The sequence below is a fragment of the Glandiceps talaboti genome, chromosome 3, assembly GCF_964340395.1.
Source record: "Glandiceps talaboti chromosome 3, keGlaTala1.1, whole genome shotgun sequence".
Lineage (NCBI taxonomy): Eukaryota > Metazoa > Hemichordata > Enteropneusta > Spengelidae > Glandiceps > Glandiceps talaboti.
Genome location: NC_135551.1, coordinates 2943830 through 2964882, shown reverse-complemented (window position 1 = coordinate 2964882; position 21053 = coordinate 2943830). Strand labels below are relative to the sequence as shown.

The window sequence follows — 21053 nt, the reverse complement described above, 5'->3', positions numbered from 1 at the left end:
CAATATAAATTGTATGTCACTGCACAGGTCATATGAAAGAACTAGAACATGACAAGTTTGTCCATCTACATGTAGTAACACTGTATGGTAGGGCTAACTTACATTTGTACAGCTACATCTAGAGTAGTGTGATTTAATGAATATTTGTAATGTGTTAGTACTAAGTGATACCAGTATATAGTGTACATGTACAGTCTTTAGTAATACTAATACCATACTAGTAAAAGTACTAAGTGATTTTAGTTTACCAAACATACCATCATTTCTATCATACCATCAATGATATTAAGTTATTGATTGTTTTAGAATTAACATGTAAGTGTATTGTCATACCATCTGTCAAGTATGGTTGATAGGTAGATAAATATAAAGAGAGGCCTTTATAAAAACAACTTGCAATGAAATACAAATCCCATACAATTTACAAAATTAGGTTGATAAAATTCTAATTTCTTTCTTGTGGCATATAATTTTACTAATGCCTAAAAAAAATAATTGTTTGGTTCTGGTTACCTGACCCCCACCTATTTTTTCATTGAAGACCCTAAACTTTTTTATGAATTCCAGAAAAAAAATCTTGGAAATAGTGGATGCAGAAACTGACATCAACTTAAAAACTTCAAGACAATATAAAACTGTTCTTCTGTAATGACTGTACATCTGATAGGAAGAAATAAATAACACATTTATATTACTGAACATGTCCTTCAAAACATGACCAAAATAGAATAGGGAATGAAATGTTTATATGGACTCTGGGTTCATTTAATGGTCATGAAAAACGTCTACCCACAGTCAAAATATTTCTTGGATTCAAAGTGAATTAAAAATTTTTGCTGACACTGGGATTCGCTTTCAAGAAATGTTTTGACTCTGAGTAGAAAATGAATGTTTGATATACCAAAATAGACATGTACATGTATCACATGTATGTAGAGATGTAGTCCAGCTAACTTATGTCATTTGAATTTAGTTTTGTCATACTGAAAAGTAAGCAGCAAAGGTCTGGGCTTGTTGTGACAGTAGTTAGGAGTTCATTTTATGATAGATTGTCTTTTTTATTAGCTCCGCTGTCAGCGAAAGCTGAAAGCGTAGCTTTAGGTATAGGTGGGTATTGAGGTATAGAGAGTAGAGTGAATCATAGGTGTCCGTCAAACTTTTATTTTTTTACTATCTACTCCTAAAGTGACAGTCGGAATTCTTCGATATTTGGTGTGCATGTTCCCTGGGGGGAGGCTATTCAGATTTGTTCATGCCAAGTTGATCTGTGCCATTTTCAATTTTTTATGATTTTTTTTCATAAAATGTCATTTTCATTAGATTGCTTTGATATCTGGCGTGTTGATGCGCAGGGGGTAGCTTACTCAGATTTGTTAATTTCAAGTCAGCACATCCTCATTTTTATTTTTTATGATTTTTTTTTTTGTAATTTGAAAAAAAAATGATTATGTTAATGAGCATAATGACCGACGCCATATTGGAAATCAGTCGACGAGACTTTAAGTAAACTGCCACTTTTCAAAAGACACTATTGACGTCAAACAAGCAATGTAATATGTGCTATAGTCATAATTCTACGCATTGGGTGCCCAAATGGCAAGCGTTTGTTCGAAACAGGGTTGTAAACTTCAAATCCAATTCTGCACCCTTCTCCATAATCAGCCAGTCCGCAACATCCTCATTTGTATACTCTATCCTGATTCGACCAGAAGCTGAAGGTGACCTCATTTGACCGAGCGATTTTCCACAGCAAGTATCTTGAGTATCAACACAGGACGTTCTTGGTACTCACTAAAATCACACTTCAGACCCACTATAAAAGTGTGATGTTTTCAGATAACATGTAACTTGTGGTTAATTCTATATTGTCGTGCAATTTGGAATGACAGTGAACCAGAATTGAGACAACTTGCGTAAGGAAGGGCATGCCAGGCATGCGGTTGAAGTTATGGCCGACAGTTCACATGTAAAGTTAAACGACATGAGCGTGTCTTGCCTTTCCAAAATGCAAATATTTGGCAAGTAAAAATAATTAAAATAATTACAACTTTAATTTGGCTTCAGACTTTGCATTATGTTTTGCGTATCTTTCCCCGTTTTACATGTAAATCCGAAAAGGTTCTCTCTCATCATGTCATCAGTGTCAGTGATCATACCGCGCGGGGCTGCTTTGAGTACGAGCGAAGTGAGGCATGTTGAGGTATTTTGTTGAGAATTATAAATATTGCGAAATGTCAAGTACAAGGTTTAAATACAATGGAATGATGAAAAAATGGCAGAGTCTGCTGACAGGCGCCGGTCACAAGAAACACTGTGAATTAAAATATCAGACGATGTATGTATTAATCGCCGACAATCCACCCGTATGCACGAGGGACTAACCCGGAAGCAAGTCGTTGTCAGCCATACGTTACAGTGGTAACATCGTCCGAGAAATCGCTGCGTTCAGAGTGTCATTATTCACAGAATTGTTGTTTTCGAGTGAAAACCCGTCTTGAATTGTATAACTCTAACAAATGAAGACATGTCAAGTTATATTTTGAAAGTTGTATCGCTAGTTTGAGACGATTTTCTCACGTACTATAGTACTATCGAGGCTTACTTGGAAGTAGTAGGACCTTACTCCAGTTCATCGGGAAGTTTAGCCAGTCCGATAATTCTTTCTGGTTTAGTTTACAACACTTTTGATCACGCAGATTTTGTTGTTGTGATAAAAAGAAATAAAAAAAAAGATCATTTCAACCATTTCGTTGTGTTTTCTTTGTGAAAGGTAACCGAACATGAACGAGTGTTACCACTGTAACGTATGGCTGAGAATGACTCTCTTCCGGGTACTTGAGATTGTCGCCGTACGGAAACTAAGATGGCGATTAATACATTTCTTCCATATATATATCTACCACAACTAGTACAAGTTGAATGTTGTTGACTTTGTAAATTTGTTAGAAAATTGAAATTGAAATTGCCTCAAAATTATTTTAGATCCCTAGTTTATTTCATTCATCATTAAAATTTTCCAGGGTTACAGCTGTAAGACACTGGAATTATTTATAGCCAACCTCAAAATCCTCTTTTTTTCTTTTTCTTGTGTGCATTTCCCAGTCATTTTTTTCTGAGATTTTGTGCAATTTTTCATAACAGTAGATTTTTGTTATAAAATGGTGACTATGGTATAAAAGTACAATACATTACCAACTTCTGTGTAAAATGTGTTTTATAGTGAGACATCATATGAAACCACTAACCACTTTATTGCATCGCTAAAACAAAACTGCATAGTGAAGAGCTGAAGACCTGAACCACTTCTACATGTCACCAAAATAAAAAATTAAATTAAAAAAACAACAGCGGAGCTATTCTGACCGATAGGTCGCTTGTTATTATTATTATTAAACTTTATTTCCGGAAAGAAAAAAACGCAAACATGCTCATAAATATCACATAGATAAAAACTATACATAAAAAACAGTATTTTAAAACAAGTAAGACTTTAAAAAGACAACCTGACAAATACACACATGAACAAATAAAAGTATTTAAAAATACAACAAATCTCTATATGTAAATAATCTGATTTGAAAGAATACTAGAACTAACTGGATATAGTTGAACACACACAGCTCCATTGTTGTGATGAAGCAGCACTCATACAAGTCTGTATTTTATAAGCTTCATACATGTGTAGTAGGTACAATCTCCTTAACTTTCAGTATTTCGTGAAAAATTATAACTGTGCAGGAAGTCCCATTCAAATTGAGTTCACTTTGACACTCAAAATTTGAAACTCAAATTGATTGGATGAAAATTTGAATGATGATAATATATACTGAAGTAATTGTATAAATATAAGAGATGGATTGAAAAAGTTGATAGAGACAGTCAGTTGTAGCAATTACTTATTATGTGTATGTAAAATTATTCTTGCCCACTCTTCTTTGTTAGATGAATAGATATTATTCTTACTTGACGTGATGTTTCCATGATTACAAGAGATGCGACATGTTACAAACTGTGCATCATCAGTAGATGGATTAGTATCCAGGGTTTGACACCTTTTATCCAGGTCTCTCTATTGTCATTGCTGTCTTTTATCCAGGTCTCTCTATTGTCATTGCTGTCTTTTGTCCTTTCTTCTTGAACTATTGTCGTGGCCAGGTTTTCAATTAAATATGTTATTATTAGACTCAGTACGATGACAATTTTTTTCTCAAATTTAATATTGAAACATTTTTAAATAGCATAATACATTGTGTTGTTATATTTAACCACGACTTTACTTTCACCTGTTAGTTTCCATGGTAATGGATTCATCAGATACATTTATTATAGAGAAGATAACATCATATGTAGATGTACTTATTTGTATGATATCTGTCAGTTTCTATGGTAACAAATTCAATTGATATTATAGAGAAGATAACGTCACTTTATAGATACAGATGTAAATATGTATCTATCATAATATAAAATATATGTGCATATACATTTGAAACTGTGCACAGGTCTTTTCACCTGTTTTGTGATGTACATGTACATGTGTACAGGTCATTTCACCTGTTTTGTGATGTACATATACATGTGTACAGGTTACCTGTTTTGTGATGTGAATGTACATGTACATGTGTGTAATAATGTGGCCATATTTTGTGTGATAATTATCTACAATTTGTACTGTAGTTCAACAACAGAAAAGCAGGCAATAATTCAAGTATTTATCCATACTTGTACGTTATCAGATATGATATTTTGGTTTGTACACTACAAGAAAATTATGAAGGCACTGTGTCTGCTTTGAAGACTTGTTAGTATTCTAATAATGTTTATTGTAACAAGTTAAGGGGTATAATGTTATGAGTAATGTTTATTGTTACAACTTAAGGGGTATAATGTAATAAATTATGAAAATTACATTTGAGTGAAATGTGTGGATTCCTGACAATGAAAGGTTAGTCCTCATTCAAACTAATAACTACAATGTACATGTATGTATATACAAACAAATGCCGCCTAGGGAGAAGGAGGATTCAAATCCTCAGCAGAAAATAGTGAAATCATAACCTCTGCCATAACATGGCCATTCTAAAATGCATCCCAAGAAAACAGTGGTACACCTTTAGTTATATTTACTTTCTCAGATTTAAGTTTCTTGAATTTTTGATAGGTTTTTTATTTTAATTATTGTATGCATTTTATGCGCAGTGAAGCATTTGTCATTTTTTGACAACCCCAGTCAGTGTAGTAATTTAACAATCAGAATCTATTTTGTTCACATATGCAGACAGTGTGCTCTATTTTGTTGGTGAGACATTTTCTCAGTGAAAGATGCACAAATATATTTTGCAAAAACCTACTTTATGTTTCCATGGAAACAGTTATCCTGTTCTACACAATTTGTGTTACAACAGGTATCACCGAGGACTCACAAATGCCTTTAGCAAAGAAATGTACAATATATAATATATTCATGTTTTATGTCTAAAAAATGACAACTAGAAAAAGATTCAAATTACATTTACATTGAAAGACTGTATGGAAGGGTACTAACTGTGTACTGCATGATTTAACATCACTGTATTCTAATATTACGGTTTGTATACTATACCATATGTATGCATGTAAATGATGTATATGTATATATACCAGCAGCACTGCAATTTTCCCAAAATAACACATACACACATACATGTAGTCTACTTTTTGATCATTCTGAATGCTATAAGTGTATACTACATGTATGTATCAATCTAACCTAATGTGGGAACTCTATGATGACAAGGTCATGGCACTTTGCTGTATTGAATGTTTATTCTTGTAACATGCTTACAGGTGGTTGTGTTTTATATCACAGCTGTTGTATGTTAATTTTCATACTCATGGAGTGCAGGTGTACATGTACATGTACATGTTACATACAAGTGAGTGCCTTGAGAGCATTCACAAGAGAACTGTTGATAATTCATGATGTACATTGTAAATTAGACGTGTATACTGTACAGTGTACATGTAGGCAGTCCTTGAATGTCAAAGAATACAGAATTACTATGATGTTTTCATTGGACTGCATTGTGTGTATTATAGCTTGTACATGTCAATGGGGCAGCTACCCATTTGATACATTAAAGTTACATCATCAAAAGTGTCTTTAATTAAAAACTATTTTTATTAGCACAACTGAACTGAGGTTCAGTAGTGCTATAGGGATCGCCCGGCGTCTGTCTGTCTGTCTGTCTGTCTGTCTGTATGTCTGTCTGTCTGTCTGTCTGTCTGTCTGTCTGTCTGTCTGTGTGGATGTGTGTGTGTGTGTAAACAACTTAAAGTCAAAAACCGCTGAACCGATTGCCATGATATTTGGTGGGTCCATTACCTTGGGTGTCTAGTTGGGATATTGGTCAAATCAAAAGGATTGCATCACAGGTGTGTGATTTGGGTAAAAAAATGTGATTTTTGGTCAAAAAACTTAAACTCAGAAACTACTGGGCAGATTGGTGCGAAATTTGGTGGGAACATTCTTAAAGGGGTGTAAAGTAAGATTTGTTCATGACATGATGATTCCATCAGTGGTATGCAAATTAGGGCTAAAAATGTGTCTTTTTAGTTAAAAATCTATCATTCCAAATCTACTGAGCAGATTGGGCTGAAATTTAATGGGAATGTATCTAGGGATGTATGGACGAAGAAATATTAAGCGTACAATGATTCCATGAGTGATATGCAAATTAGGTGTAAAAATGTTCATTTTTGGTCTAAAACTTATATCTCAAAAAGTACTTGGTCAATGAGTCTGAAACTTGGTGAGGTGTTTCTGAAAGTGTTATTCTGTAATCTGCAATCTTCTTCAAAACATTTTGACAAAATTGGCCCTAACGACCATGACAACGCCCTTAGCAACAACCAAATGGCAGTATATTTTGGTCAAATAACAACATCATCTGGTAGGCAAATCAGTAAACATTCAAAAAATGTATGCAAATACCCTAGCAACCATGACCACACCCATAGCAACAGCCAAACGGTTGTGTATTTCTCAAAGATAACAACAGGGATTAATAGACAATTGAATAAACATTCAAAAAATGTATGTAAATATGCCTAGCAACAAGACCACGCCCATAGCAACAGCCAAATAATCACGCATATTGCAAAGAAAATATCAGGAATTCATACACAAGTGAACAAAAACTTACAAAAATGTATGCAAATATATTTAACAACATGACCACGCCCATAGCAACTGCCAAATGATAGCATTTATCGTAAAGATAGCAACATGGTTGGATAGCAACTGGATAGTCATTCAACAAATGACCACTTATAGTTAGCATGGACTACCATATGGATAAACATTTTTAGAAACTGTACAGTTGTGCTACAACGCCAGTGGTGGTATTTTTTATTTGATACTTCACTGTCATCCTTTAAAGAAATTAAGACAAATGTACATGAGTGTACATGTATGTGACATGATACATGTACACTTGTAAGTAATCACCACTCACTCTACATGTAAGTAATCACCACTCACTGTACATGTAAGTAATCACCACTCACTGTACATGTAAGTAATCACCACTCACTGTACATGTAAGTAATCACCACTCACTGTACATGTAAGTAATCACCACTCACTGTACATGTAAGTAATTACCACTCACTGTACATGTAAGTAATCACCACTCACTGTACATGTAAGTAATCACCACTCACTGTACAGATAAGTAATTACCACTCACTGTACATGTAAGTAATTACCACTCACTGTACATGTAAGTAATCACCACTCACTGTACATGTAAGTAATCACCACTCACTGTACAGATAAGTAATTACCACTCACTGTACATGTAAGTAATCACCACTCACTGTACAGATAAGTAATTACCACTCACTGTACATGTAAGTAATCACCACTCACTGTACAGATAAGTAATTACCACTCACTGTACATGTAAGTAATCACCACTCACTGTACATGTAAGTAATCACCACTCACTGTACATGTAAGTAATCACCACTCACTCTACATGTAAGTAATCACCACTCACTGTACATGTAAGTAATTACCACTCACTGTACACATAAGTAATTACCACTCACTGTACATGTAAGTAATTACCACTCACTGTACATGTAAGTAATCACCACTCACTGTACATGTAAGTAATCACCACTCACTGTACATGTAAGTAATCACCACTCACTGTACATGTAAGTAATCACCACTCACTCTACATGTAAGTAATCACCACTCACTCTACATGTAAGTAATCACCACTCACTGTACATGTAAGTAATTACCACTCACTGTACATGTAAGTAATTACCACTCACTGTACATGTAAGTAATCACCACTCACTGTACAGATAAGTAATCACCACTCACTGTACATGTAAGTAATCACCACTCACTGTACATGTAAGTAATCACCACTCACTGTACATGTAAGTAATCACCACTCACTGTACATGTAAGTAATCACCACTCACTGTACATGTAAATAATCACCACTCACTGTACATATAAGTAATCACCACTCACTGTACATGTAAGTAATCACCACTCACTGTACAGATAAGTAATTACCACTTACTGTACATGTAAGTAATCACCACTCACTGTACATGTAAGTAATCACCACTCACTGTACATGTAAGTAATCACCACTCACTGTACATGTAAGTAATCACCACTCACTGTACAGATAAGTAATTACCACTCACTGTACATGTAAGTAATCACCACTCACTGTACATGTAAGTAATCACCACTCACTGTACATGTAAGTAATCACCACTCACTGTACATGTAAGTAATCACCACTCACTGTACAGATAAGTAATTACCACTCACTGTACATGTAAGTAATCACCACTCACTGTACAGATAAGTAATTACCACTCACTGTACATGTAAGTAATTACCACTCACTGTACATGTAAGTAATCACCACTCACTGTACATGTAAGTAATCACCACTCACTGTACAGATAAGTAATTACCACTCACTGTACATGTAAGTAATTACCACTCACTGTACATGTAAGTAATCACCACTCACTCTACATGTAAGTAATCACCACTCACTGTACATGTAAGTAATTACCACTCACTGTACATGTAAGTAATCACCACTCACTGTACATGTAAGTAATCACCACTCACTGTACACATAAGTAATCACCACTCACTGTACACATAAGTAATTACCACTCACTGTACATGTAAGTAATCACCACTCACTGCACATGTAAGTAATCACCACTCACTGTACATGTAAGTAATTACCACTCACTGTACACATAAGTAATTACCACTCACTGTACACATAAGTAATTACCACTCACTGTACACATAAGTAATTACCACTCACTGTACATGTAAGTAATCACCACTCACTGTACACATAAGTAATTACCACTCACTGTACATGTAAGTAATCACCACTCACTGTACATGTAAGTAATCACCACTCACTGTACACATAAGTAATTACCACTCACTGTACACATAAGTAATTACCACTTACTGTACATGTAAGTAATTACCACTTACTGTACACATTAAGTAATTACCACTCACTGTACATGTAAGTAATTACCACTCACTGTACACATAAGTAATTACCACTCACTGTACATGTAAGTAATCACCACTCACTGTACACATAAGTAATTACCACTTACTGTACATGTAAGTAATTACCACTTACTGTACACATAAGTAATTACCACTTACTGTGGATAATGTGTACACGTACATTATGTGTATTGCTAAGAAAACAACCAAAGACATTGACTTTGACCTTGACTTCAGGGTGAGTTATTAAAATCAAGCCATTTCTTACCGTATTACAAACACTTTGTAGTATTGACAGTTTCATATAATCATATGCAGGCTTTCTTGTATCAAAATCAAGCCATTTCTTACATACCGTATTACAGACACTGTGTAGTATTGGCAGTTTCATATAATCATATGCAGGCTTTCTAGTATCAAAATCAAGCCATTTCTTACCGTATTACAGACACTGTGTAGTATTGGCAGTTTCATATAATCATATGCAGGCTTTCCTATATCAAAATCAAGCCATTTCGTACATACCGTATTACAGACACTGTGTAGTATTGGCAGTTTCATATAATCATATGCAGGCTTTCTAGTATCAAAATCAAGCCATTTCTTACCGTATTACAGACACTGTGTAGTATTGGCAGTTTCATAATAATCATATGCAGGCTTTCTTTTATCAGAATCAAGCCATTTCTTACACATTACAGACACTGTGTAGTTATGAATATTTATTTAGTTTCAATTCCTTTTAAATGAAGCTGTTATTCAGCCACATAGAACCCGGGCATAGAATTTAGTGAATTATTTGTGGGGGACTTCCTCTTCTATGAAGACTTGCCTACTTTCATAAACACTTTGAAACAGCATAAACCAAGGCTGTGTCTAAATAATTGCAAAAATTGAAAAAAAAAATGTTTTAAAAATAATTTCCAATACAATGTATGTATTGGACATTTTTTAGTTTTTTGCAATTTACTGATATGTGTCACTGCTTACTGTGAGGTCATCACTCTGCCACTCGTGTTATAGCGGATATGATTAATACAACATGTAGAGTTGTGGGTTGCAATAATAGTATTAACTTGTGATGTGCTGGTACTGTACATCTATATCTACAGGTACATTGTACACATATAGTCAGTGTTATATGTTGACCTACATGTACACATGTAAAATTGGGATTATTATTTGAGTATTTGTTCTCTGTGGCAGTGTGGTGTACATACTTGGGATTATTATTTGAGTATTTGTTCTCTGTGGCAGTGTGGTGTACGTACTTGGGATTATTATTTGAGTATTTGTTCTCTGTGGCAGTGTGGTGTACATATACTTGGGATTATTATTTGAGTATTTGTTCTCCGTGGCAGTGTGGTGTATGTACATGGGATATTTACTAGAGTATTTGTTCTCTGTAGCAGTGTGGTGTACATACGTGGAATATTTACTAGAGTATTTGTTCTCTGTGGCAGTGTGGTGTATGTACTTGGGATATCTACTTGTCGAGTATTTGTTCTCTGTGGCAGTGTGGTGTATGTACTTGGGATTATTATTTGAGTATTTGTTCTCTGTGGCAGTGTGGTGTACATATACTTGGGATTATTATTTGAGTATTTGTTCTCTGTGGCAGTGTGGTGTATATACTTGGAATATTTACTAGAGTATTTGTTCTCTGTGGCAGTGTGGTGTACATATACTTGGGATTATTATTTGAGTATTTGTTCTCTGTGGCAGTGTGGTGTACATATACTTGGGATTATTATTTGAGTATTTGTTCTCTGTGGCAGTGTGGTGTACATATACTTGGGATTATTATTTGAGTATTTGTTCTCTGTGGCAGTGTGGTGTACATATACTTGGGATTATTATTTGAGTATTTGTTCTCTGTGGCAGTGTGGTGTATGTACATGGGATATTTACTAGAGTATTTGTTCTCTGTGGCAGTGTGGTGTACATACTTGGGATATTTACTTGTCGAGTATTTGTTCTCTGTGGCAGTGTGGTGTACATATACTTGGGATTATTATTTGAGTATTTGTTCTCTGTGGCAGTGTGGTGTATGTACATGGGATATTTACTAGAGTATTTGTTCTCTGTGGCAGTGTGGTGTACATACTTGGGATATTTACTTGTCGAGTATTTGTTCTCTGTGGCAGTGTGGTGTACATACTTGGGATATTTACTTGTCGAGTATTTGTTCTCTGTGGCAGTGTGGTGTACATACTTGGGATTATTATTATCAAGTATGTACACCACACTGCCACAGAGAACAAATTTGAGTATTTGTTCTCTGTGACAGTGTGGTTTACATACTTGGGATTATTATTTGAGTATTTGTTCTCTGTGGCAGTGTGGTGTATGTACATGGGATATATACTATTGTTCTCTGTGGCAGTGTGGTGTATGTACATGGGATATTTACTAGAGTATTTGTTCTCTGTGGCAGTGTGGTGTACATGTACATACTTGGGATTATTATTTGAGTATTTGTTCTCTGTGGCAGTATGGTGTACATATACTTGGGATCCAAAAATGCAAAATATTTAATCTTTTTTTTCAGTGCGGCACAATTGGAAAACATCAAAATCTTAAAATTTTGATGACTGTTAACTTCAAAATAATTCTTTCAATTTAGCTACCATTTTCAGACATCATAGTTATTTAGTTACAAATTCAAAAAAATAACGTCAAAGATTATATTCAGATTATACTTTCATATTTTCAACTCATTCAAAATCATGAAGAGCCTTAAGATTTCATTAGCCCTGTCCCCATATGAATCGATTTCGAATCGAATCAAATTGAATCGATTCAGTTAAACCAGTTCGAATTCAGTTTATGTCCCGACACAAAATGTTAGGAATGGATTTGAATCGATTCAGTTTGGTGTACTGTCCCGACACGTTAAATTTGATCCTGTTTACTTGATTCAATGACGTAGCCACAGTGCATTACTATGACGACACGCAATCAACATGGAGGATTTCGCGGGAAATAACCTCGTCGAGTTGTTGTCAAAGTTATCCGTCAAAGCGAGGGCTGCCAGAGCTCAACAGTTATTTGACTTGACGAAGGAACATTTTGATGTTGACTGCTATATTATGGGTGAAGCAATGCCACGATCGATTTGGGCCAAGCGACATAATATTTGCCCTAATTTTACATAAATATGATTGAAGTTTAGGATGATCGAAAATAATAGCTGACATGTATATACGGACTTTGATCGATACTTGTTCATCTTTGCCAACACCTTCGCCACCTCTTACTGCCCATAAGAAACGTAATTCATTTGTTTTAGTTTGTAATAGGAAATGGGAACATGAACGATTTGTCCTATTGCAACGCTTACTATTTCATGCACCCATTTACATCATCATCGATATGCAAACTAAACTAACAAAATTCATTCAAAGTTTAAAACATTTTATTATCTCTGCAAAACATTCTTTCAACGGGAAATTGTATTTACCAGTCCTCATGCTTTTTATAGAATCTTCACGCTGTTTCTGTGGTTTTATTCGCCCGTTTCCGCATATCGACATTCAGTTTTAAAACAGACACTGCACAATGACGACGATGAGCATTGACCTTGACGGCTTTCACGTGTTTCAAATATCACGTGAACAAATGTACAAATCTCTCCAAAATAACTAAAACCATTGCTGAATAATTATTTTTGACGATCGGTCTTTTTCACCTCAATAAACGGATCTAATCATGCTGAACCAGGCTGTCTTCAGGCTTCAGAGTTGACCTCAAATGCGGTACATCGCATCGGTAATTTCCGGATTGTCGTTCTTGTAAATTTCACGATGTAGGGCCTATCCCAACGTGACATGCAGCACGGCCTAGCTTTTAACCTTTTTGACAATGTCTTTTCCACATAAATTCTGTTAAAATCAATTAGGGTGACGACCATATAAAATGTGGCCGGTACGATCGAACGATCAGCTCTTCCCGTTAACTTTCGTTAACAAGAGTCACATGACATGTCGTACACACAGTGTTGTTTATCTCTCTGTTGTTCGATGTGTCCCAAGAGCGAACCCGTCTTGACTTTGGATTCAAATGATCCTTAAAACTGTAACGGATGTTAGAAACCCAAGAAATTATAGGGACATGTAAGTAATTTTAGTAATGTAACAAGTAGAAAGTCGTGCCCGGGCCGTGGGGTTAACCTTAATCGATGCCAGTTCGTCAAATACTACACACGATCATTTCTGGTTGTGACAACAACCGCCAAATGGAAAAGAAGTCTCTATCTGTTTGAGAAATTTTGCGATTGGCAAAAAGACTTCTTTTTAGGTGTTGATGAATCCATAATAAATAATGTTTTTATAGCAATGAAGTGGTTGTTTTTGTCACTCATTTATTGCTGAACATTCCATGCTCAGGCGATGCCATCTTGTGCTGGATAATACTTCACGTACTCCAGATCCAGTTGTGTTCCAAAGTGAAGGTGTCGGCATACAAAGCATGTAACTTGCAAAATTTAACCTGGAGGTCAAGATTCAAGTGCGCAGCTGTGGGTAATGGACATTGAACCAATTCAAGTTAAATCGGTTCTAATTCGGTTTTTCCTGTCCTAACTACAACAAGTTAAACCTGTTCTGAACCGATTTACTTTGAACCGAATCGAAACCACCCCCCTGAGGTAGTTTCGAACCAGTTCAACTAAATCGGTTTACAACCGATTTAAGGGCATATAGGGACAGGAGAACTGAATTCGATCCGAATCGAAACAGGATCAGAATTTGTGTGGGGACAGGGTTATTATGGAATGGCGGCCATATTGGCAGTGGCCATATTGGATTTTTAGGAATTTTCATAAACAAACTTTTCTGTTCATGTAGTTTATGTTACTAATTTATACATTCATGATTCAGCAAAGTGATAAAATAAGTGTTTGGATGTTCATATGTATCACATTTAGTGATTGGAAGTATTGAATAATTGGTATTAAAAAGCGGAATGTCGCAATATCATATAATTCACAAGAAATTTGGCCAAAATATTCCAAATAAAGGGAAAACCAAAAATTGAAAATACAAAATATTTCACTTTACTGCCCTTATATGATAATAATCATTGTTGATACTGTTAAGTTACTAATTGTGAGTACAAATTCAGAAAATCAGTATTTGAACCTCTTAGCTCCATCTCGTATTTGAACCTCTTAGCTCCATCTCATATTTGAACCCCTTAGCTCCATCTCATATATGAACCTCTTAGCTCCATCTCGTATTTGAACCTCTTAGCTCCATCTCATATTTGAACCTCTTAGCTCATCTTGAATTTGAACCTCTTAGCTCCATCTCATATTTGAACCTCTTAGCTCATCTTGAATTTGAACCTCTTAGCTCCATCTCGTATTTGAACCTCTTAGCTCCATCTCGTATTTGAACCTTTTAGCTCCATCTCATATTTGAACCTCTTAGCTCCATCTCGTATTTGAACCTCTTAGCTCCATCTCGTATTTGAACCCCTTAGCTCCATCTCATATATGAACCTCTTAGCTCCATCTCATATATGAACCTCTTAGCTCCATCTCGTATTTGAACCTCTTAGCTCCATCTCATATTTGAACTTCTTAGCTCCATCTTGTATTTGAACTTCTTAGCTCCATCTCGTATTTGAACATCTTAGCTCCATCTCATATATGAACCTCTTAGCTCCATCTCGTATTTGAACCTCTTAGCTCCATCTTGAATTTGAACCTCTTAGCAGACATATATTTATTAGATGCACACTGAAAATTCGTGCTTACTACCTCTATATAAAATAGTCATGCAATCATTCATGAGACAATGACAATGACCACCTTCTCCTGTAATAACACAATGCATGTACATGATACTTGTACTAATACCCATGGTTTACAACCCCCTCCTGTAATATCACATGTACATGATACTTGTACTAAGACCCATGATTTACCACCTTCTCCTGTAATATCACATGTACATGATACTTGTACTAATACCCATGGTTTACAACCCCCTCCTGTAATATCACATGTACATGATACTTGTACTAATACCCATGGTTTACAACCTTCTCCTGTAATATCACATACTATGTACATGATACTTGTACAAATACCCATGGTTTGAAACCTTCTCCTGTAATATCACATGTACATGATACTTGTACTAAGACCCATGGTTTACAACCTTCTCCTGTAATAACACATGTACATGATACTTGTACTAATACCCATGGTTTACCACCTTCTCCTGTAATAACACATATACCATGATACTTGTACTAATACCCATGGTTTACAACCTTCTCCTGTAATAACACATATACATGATACTTGTACTAAGACCCATGGTTTACCACCTTCTCCTGTAATAACACATGTACATGATACTTGTACTAATACCCATGGTTTACAACCCCCTCCTGTAATATCACATGTACATGATACTTGTACTAATACCCATGGTTTACCACCTTCTCCTGTAATAACACATGTACATGATACTTGTACTAATACCCATGGTTTGAAACCTTCTCCTGTAATAACACATGTACATGATACTTGTACTAAGACCCATGGTTTACAACCTTCTCCTGTAATAACACTTGTACATGATACTTGTACTAATACCCATGGTTTACCACCTTCTCCTGTAATAACACATATACCATGATACTTGTACTAATACCCATGGTTTACAACCTTCTCCTGTAATAACACATATACATGATACTTGTACTAAATACCCATGGTTTACAACCTTCTCCTGTAATAACACATATACATGATACTTGTACAAATACCCATGGTTTACAACCTTCTCCTGTAATAACACATGTACATGATACTTGTACTAATACCCATGGTTTACCACCTTCTCCTGTAATAACACATATACATGATACTTGTACTAATACCCATGGTTTACCACCTTCTCCTGTAATAACACATATACATGATACTTGTACTAATACCCATGGTTTACCACCTTCTCCTATAATAACACATGTACATGATACTTGTACAAATACCCATGGTTTACAACCTTCTCCTGTAATAACACATATACATGATACTTGTACTAATACCCATGGTTTACCACCTTCTCCTATAATAACACATGTACATGATACTTGTACTAATACCCATGGTTTACCACCTTCTCCTGTAATAACACATGTACATGATACTTGTACTAAATACCCGTTTGTCCTCTCTTAAACCTCTCTTAAAAAAATGTGTCAGATGACTGTGATTTTGTTGTTGGTTTTAACTGCCTCAACAGATCAACAGTAAACGCATATATCATATGTACATATTATACATGAATTGTTGTATATTATATATATTGGTTGACATCTGGTACATGTACATACAATATATATACATGTATATTTTTGAATGCTATTAATAACCATAGACACTTGTGTATTGTTTTATTATTCATTGTGTGTGGGTAGGACTGATGTCCCAATAGTATTCAGTATTCATAAACACACCACATGATACATATATATCATTTGAATGGATTAAACCTACCAGACAACAGTGAGAATATACATGTACCTATAGGGTAGGATACGTGTATTTGTTATTCTATAATATTGTTAGTTTGTCACTGAAATTAGCTCAGTTACTATTAGTAATATTGTAATGTTTTAAAGTTGTGATGGCATTAATGTTCATCAACTTGTACATGTAGATGTTGAAGAGAGAGGGACAGGAAACTGAGGCATTTCCTTTGAAGTGATGTGGGTTGGAATACATTGTCACTTTTTAGCTCCGCTGTCAGCGAAAGCTGAAAGCGTAGCTTTAGGTATAGGTTGTATAGAGTATAGAGAGTAGAGTGAATCATAGGTGTCCGTCAAACTTTTATATTTTCATTATTTTCTCCGAAAGTAACAGTCAGTATTCTTAGATATTTGGTGTGCATGTTCCCTGGGGGGAGGCTATTCAGATTTGTTCATGCCAAGTTGATCTGTGCCATTTTCAATTTTTTATGATTTTTTTTCATAAAATGTCATTTTCATCATCTCCGTGAAAACATATTGTCAGATTGCTTTGATATCTGGTGTGTTGATGCGCAGGGGGTAGCTTACTCAGGTTTGTTAATTTCAAGTCAGCACATCTTCATTTTTATTTTTTATGATTTTTTTTTTTGTAATTTGAAAAAAAAAAAAAAAATGTTAATGAGCATAATGACCGACGCCATATTGGAAATCAGTCGACGAGACTTTAAGTAAACTGCCACTTTTCAAAAGACACTATTGACGTCAAACAAGCAATGTAATATGTGCTATAGTCAATTCTACGCATTGGGCGCCCAAATGCATGAAGTGACAAGCGTTTATTCGAAACAGGGTTGTAAACTTCAAATCCAAATTCTGCACCCCTTCTACATAATCAGCCAGTCCGCAACGTCCTTATTTGCATACTCTATCCTGATTCGACCAGAAGCTGAAGCTGACCTCATTTGACCGGGCGATTTTCCACAGCAAGTAACAACACAGGACGTTCTTGGTACTCACTAAAATCTCACTTCAGACCCACTATAAAAATGTGATGTTTTCAGATAACATGTAACTTGTGATTAATTCTATATTGTCGTGCAATTTGGAGTGACAGTGAACCAGAATTAAGATAACTTGCGTAAGGAAGGCATGCGGTTGAAGTTATGCAAGAGCAGTCTAACTGCGGACTGTGAATCAACCAAATTTTGTTTATTGGCCGACAGTTCACATGTAAAGTTAAACGACATGAACGTGTCTTGCCATTTCCAAAATGCAAATATTTGGCAAGTAAAAATAATTAAAATAATCACAACTTTAATTTGGCTTCAGACTTTGCATAATGTTTTGCGTATCTTTCCCCGTTTTACATGTAAATCCGAAAAGGTTCTCTCGTCATGTCATCAGTGATCATACCGCGAGGGGCTGCTTTGAGTACGAGCGAAGTGAGGCATGTTGAGGTATTTTGTTGAGAATTATAAATATTGCGAAATGTCAAGTACAAGGTTTAAATACAATGGAATGATGAAAAAAATGGCCGAGTCTGCTTACAGGCGCCGCGCCGGTCACAAGAAACACTGTAAATTCCATCTTTCTTATTTTCCGTACGGCGACAACCCCAGGTACCCAGATGCACGAGGGACTAACCCAGAAGCAAGTCGTTGTCAGCCATACGTTACAGTGGTAACATCGTCCGAGAAATCGCTGCGTTCAGAGTGTCATTATTCACAGAATTGTTGTTTTCGAGTGAAAACGCATCTTGAATTGTATAAATCTAACAAATGAAGACATGTCAAGTTATATTTTGAAAGTTGTATCGCTAGTTTGAGACGATTTTCTCACGTACTATCGAGGCTTACTTGGACTTGGACCTTACTCCAGTTCATCGGGAAGTTTAGCCAGTCCGATAATTCTTTCTGGTTTAGTTTACAACACTTTTGATCACGCAGATTTTGTTGTTGTGATGAAAAGAAATTTAAAAAAAAAGATCACTTCAACCATTTCGTTGTGTTTTCTTTATGAAAGGTAATAGAACATGAACGAGTGTTACCACTGTAACGCATGGCTGCCAGAATGACTCTCTTTTGGGTACTTGGCGGGGATTGTCGCCGTCCGGAAACTAAGATGGCGATTAATACATTTCTTCCCTATATATATCTACTACAACTTGTACAAGTTGAATGTTGTTGACTTGGTAAATTTGTTAGAAAATTCAAATTCAAATTGCCTCAAAATTATTTTAGATCCCTAGTTTATTTCATTCATCATTAAAATTTCCCAGGGTTAAAGCTGTAAGACAATGAAATTATTTATAGCCAACCTCAAAATCCTCTTTTTTTCTTCTTTTTCTTGTGTGCATTTCCCAGTCATTTTTTTTCTGAGATTTTGTGCAATTTTTCATAACAGTAGATTTTTGTTATAAAATGGTGACTATGGTATAAAAGTACAATACATTACCAACTTCTGTGTAAAATGTGTTTTACAGTGAGACATCATATGAACGACTAACCACTTTATTGCATCGCTAAAACAAAACTGCATAGTGAAGAGCTGAAGAACTGAACCACTTCTACGTGTCACCAAAATAAAAAATAAAATTAAAAAAAACAGCGGAGCTATTCTGACCGATAGGTCGCTTGTTAATCCATAGGTATTGTCTATGATTAATCCCCATTTTCACAAGTCAGATAGGCTAATGTTCGACTTCCTGTGTTTGCTGAAATTGACATGCTGACAGAAAGGCCAATGTTTGACTTCCTGTGTTTGCTGAAATTGACATGCTGACAGAAAGGCCAATGTTTGACTTCCTGTGTTTGCTGAAATTGACATGCTGACAGAAAGGCCAATGTTTGACTTCCTGTGTTTGCTGAAATTGACATGCTGACAGATAGGCCAATGTTTGACTTCCTGTGTTTGATGAAATTGACATGCTGACAGATAGGCCAATGTTTGACTTCCTGTGTTTGCTGAAATTGACATGCTGACAGATAGGCCAATGTTTGACTTCCTGTGTTTGCTGAAATTGACATGCTGACAGATAGGCCAATGTTTGACTTCCTGTGTTTGCTGAAATTGACATGTTGACAGAAAGGCCAATGTTTGACTTCCTGTGTTTGCTGAAATTGACATGCTGACAGAAAGGCCAATGTTTGACTTCCTGTGTTTGCTGAAATTGACATGCTGACAGATAGGCCAATGTTTGACTTCCTGTGTTTGCTGAAATTGACATGCTGACAGAAAGGCCAATGTTAAACTTCCTGTGTTTGCTGAAATTGACATGCTGACAGATAGGCCAATGTTTGACTTCCTGTGTTTGCTGAAATTGACATGCTGACAGAAAGGCCAATGTTTGACTTCCTGTGTTTGCTGAAATTGACATGCTGACAGATAGGCCAATGTTCGTCTTCCTTGAAATTGACATGCTCTCTTGTGTTTATTACCATTGTTATGAATTCAGTTGATTTTACCACTAATGATGAAAATGTCATGATGATCTCATCATTCAGTGATATGTAAATTATGTCTTGGTCAAAAAAACTTGTGTCAAAAACTTTGTGGGGATGTTTTTAGAAGTTTACTCTTCAGATTTTGTTCCAGACACATTGACTCAACTAGCCCTAGCAACCATGACCATGCCCTTAGTGACACCCGTGTCAATGTACATGTACTGTCATGTATTTTGTGAAGATACAATGTAACAACATTATTGGATAGTCAAGTGAATAAACATTTTTAAATGTATGTAAATGTGCCTAGCAACAAGATCACCCCATGGCAACAGTGAAATTGTGGTGTACTTTCAAAGATAAAAACAGTGATGAACAGGCAAGTAGATATAAATAATCATAAAAAATGTATATGCCTACATGTAGCAACAAAAACCATGCCTATAGCAACTTCAGAATGATGGTTTATATTGTAATGATAATAGCAGATATAGTTAGGCAAAATAAACATTCCAAAAGAAACATGTAACATAATATGTCCTTGT

At 35.5% G+C, this 21053-nt stretch overlaps 2 protein-coding genes across 2 annotated transcripts in view; one reads left to right on the top strand and one right to left on the bottom strand.

The window, feature by feature from the left end:
* Positions 1-19736, bottom strand: part of LOC144432659 (meiosis-specific protein MEI4-like) — a 35829-nt gene extending 16093 nt beyond the window's left edge. The window contains exons 1-3 of the mRNA XM_078120924.1: positions 19688-19736; positions 16372-16719; positions 15857-16204 (exon numbers count right to left, since the gene is read on the bottom strand). Coding sequence (XP_077977050.1) covers positions 15857-16204; positions 16372-16719; positions 19688-19736 — 745 coding nt within the window. The remainder of the gene's footprint in view (positions 1-15856; positions 16205-16371; positions 16720-19687) is intronic.
* The window catches only part of LOC144432913 (intermembrane lipid transfer protein VPS13A-like), a 164026-nt gene that overhangs the window by 9868 nt on the left and 133105 nt on the right, over positions 1-21053 (top strand). The gene's annotated exons all lie outside the window — the stretch shown is intronic.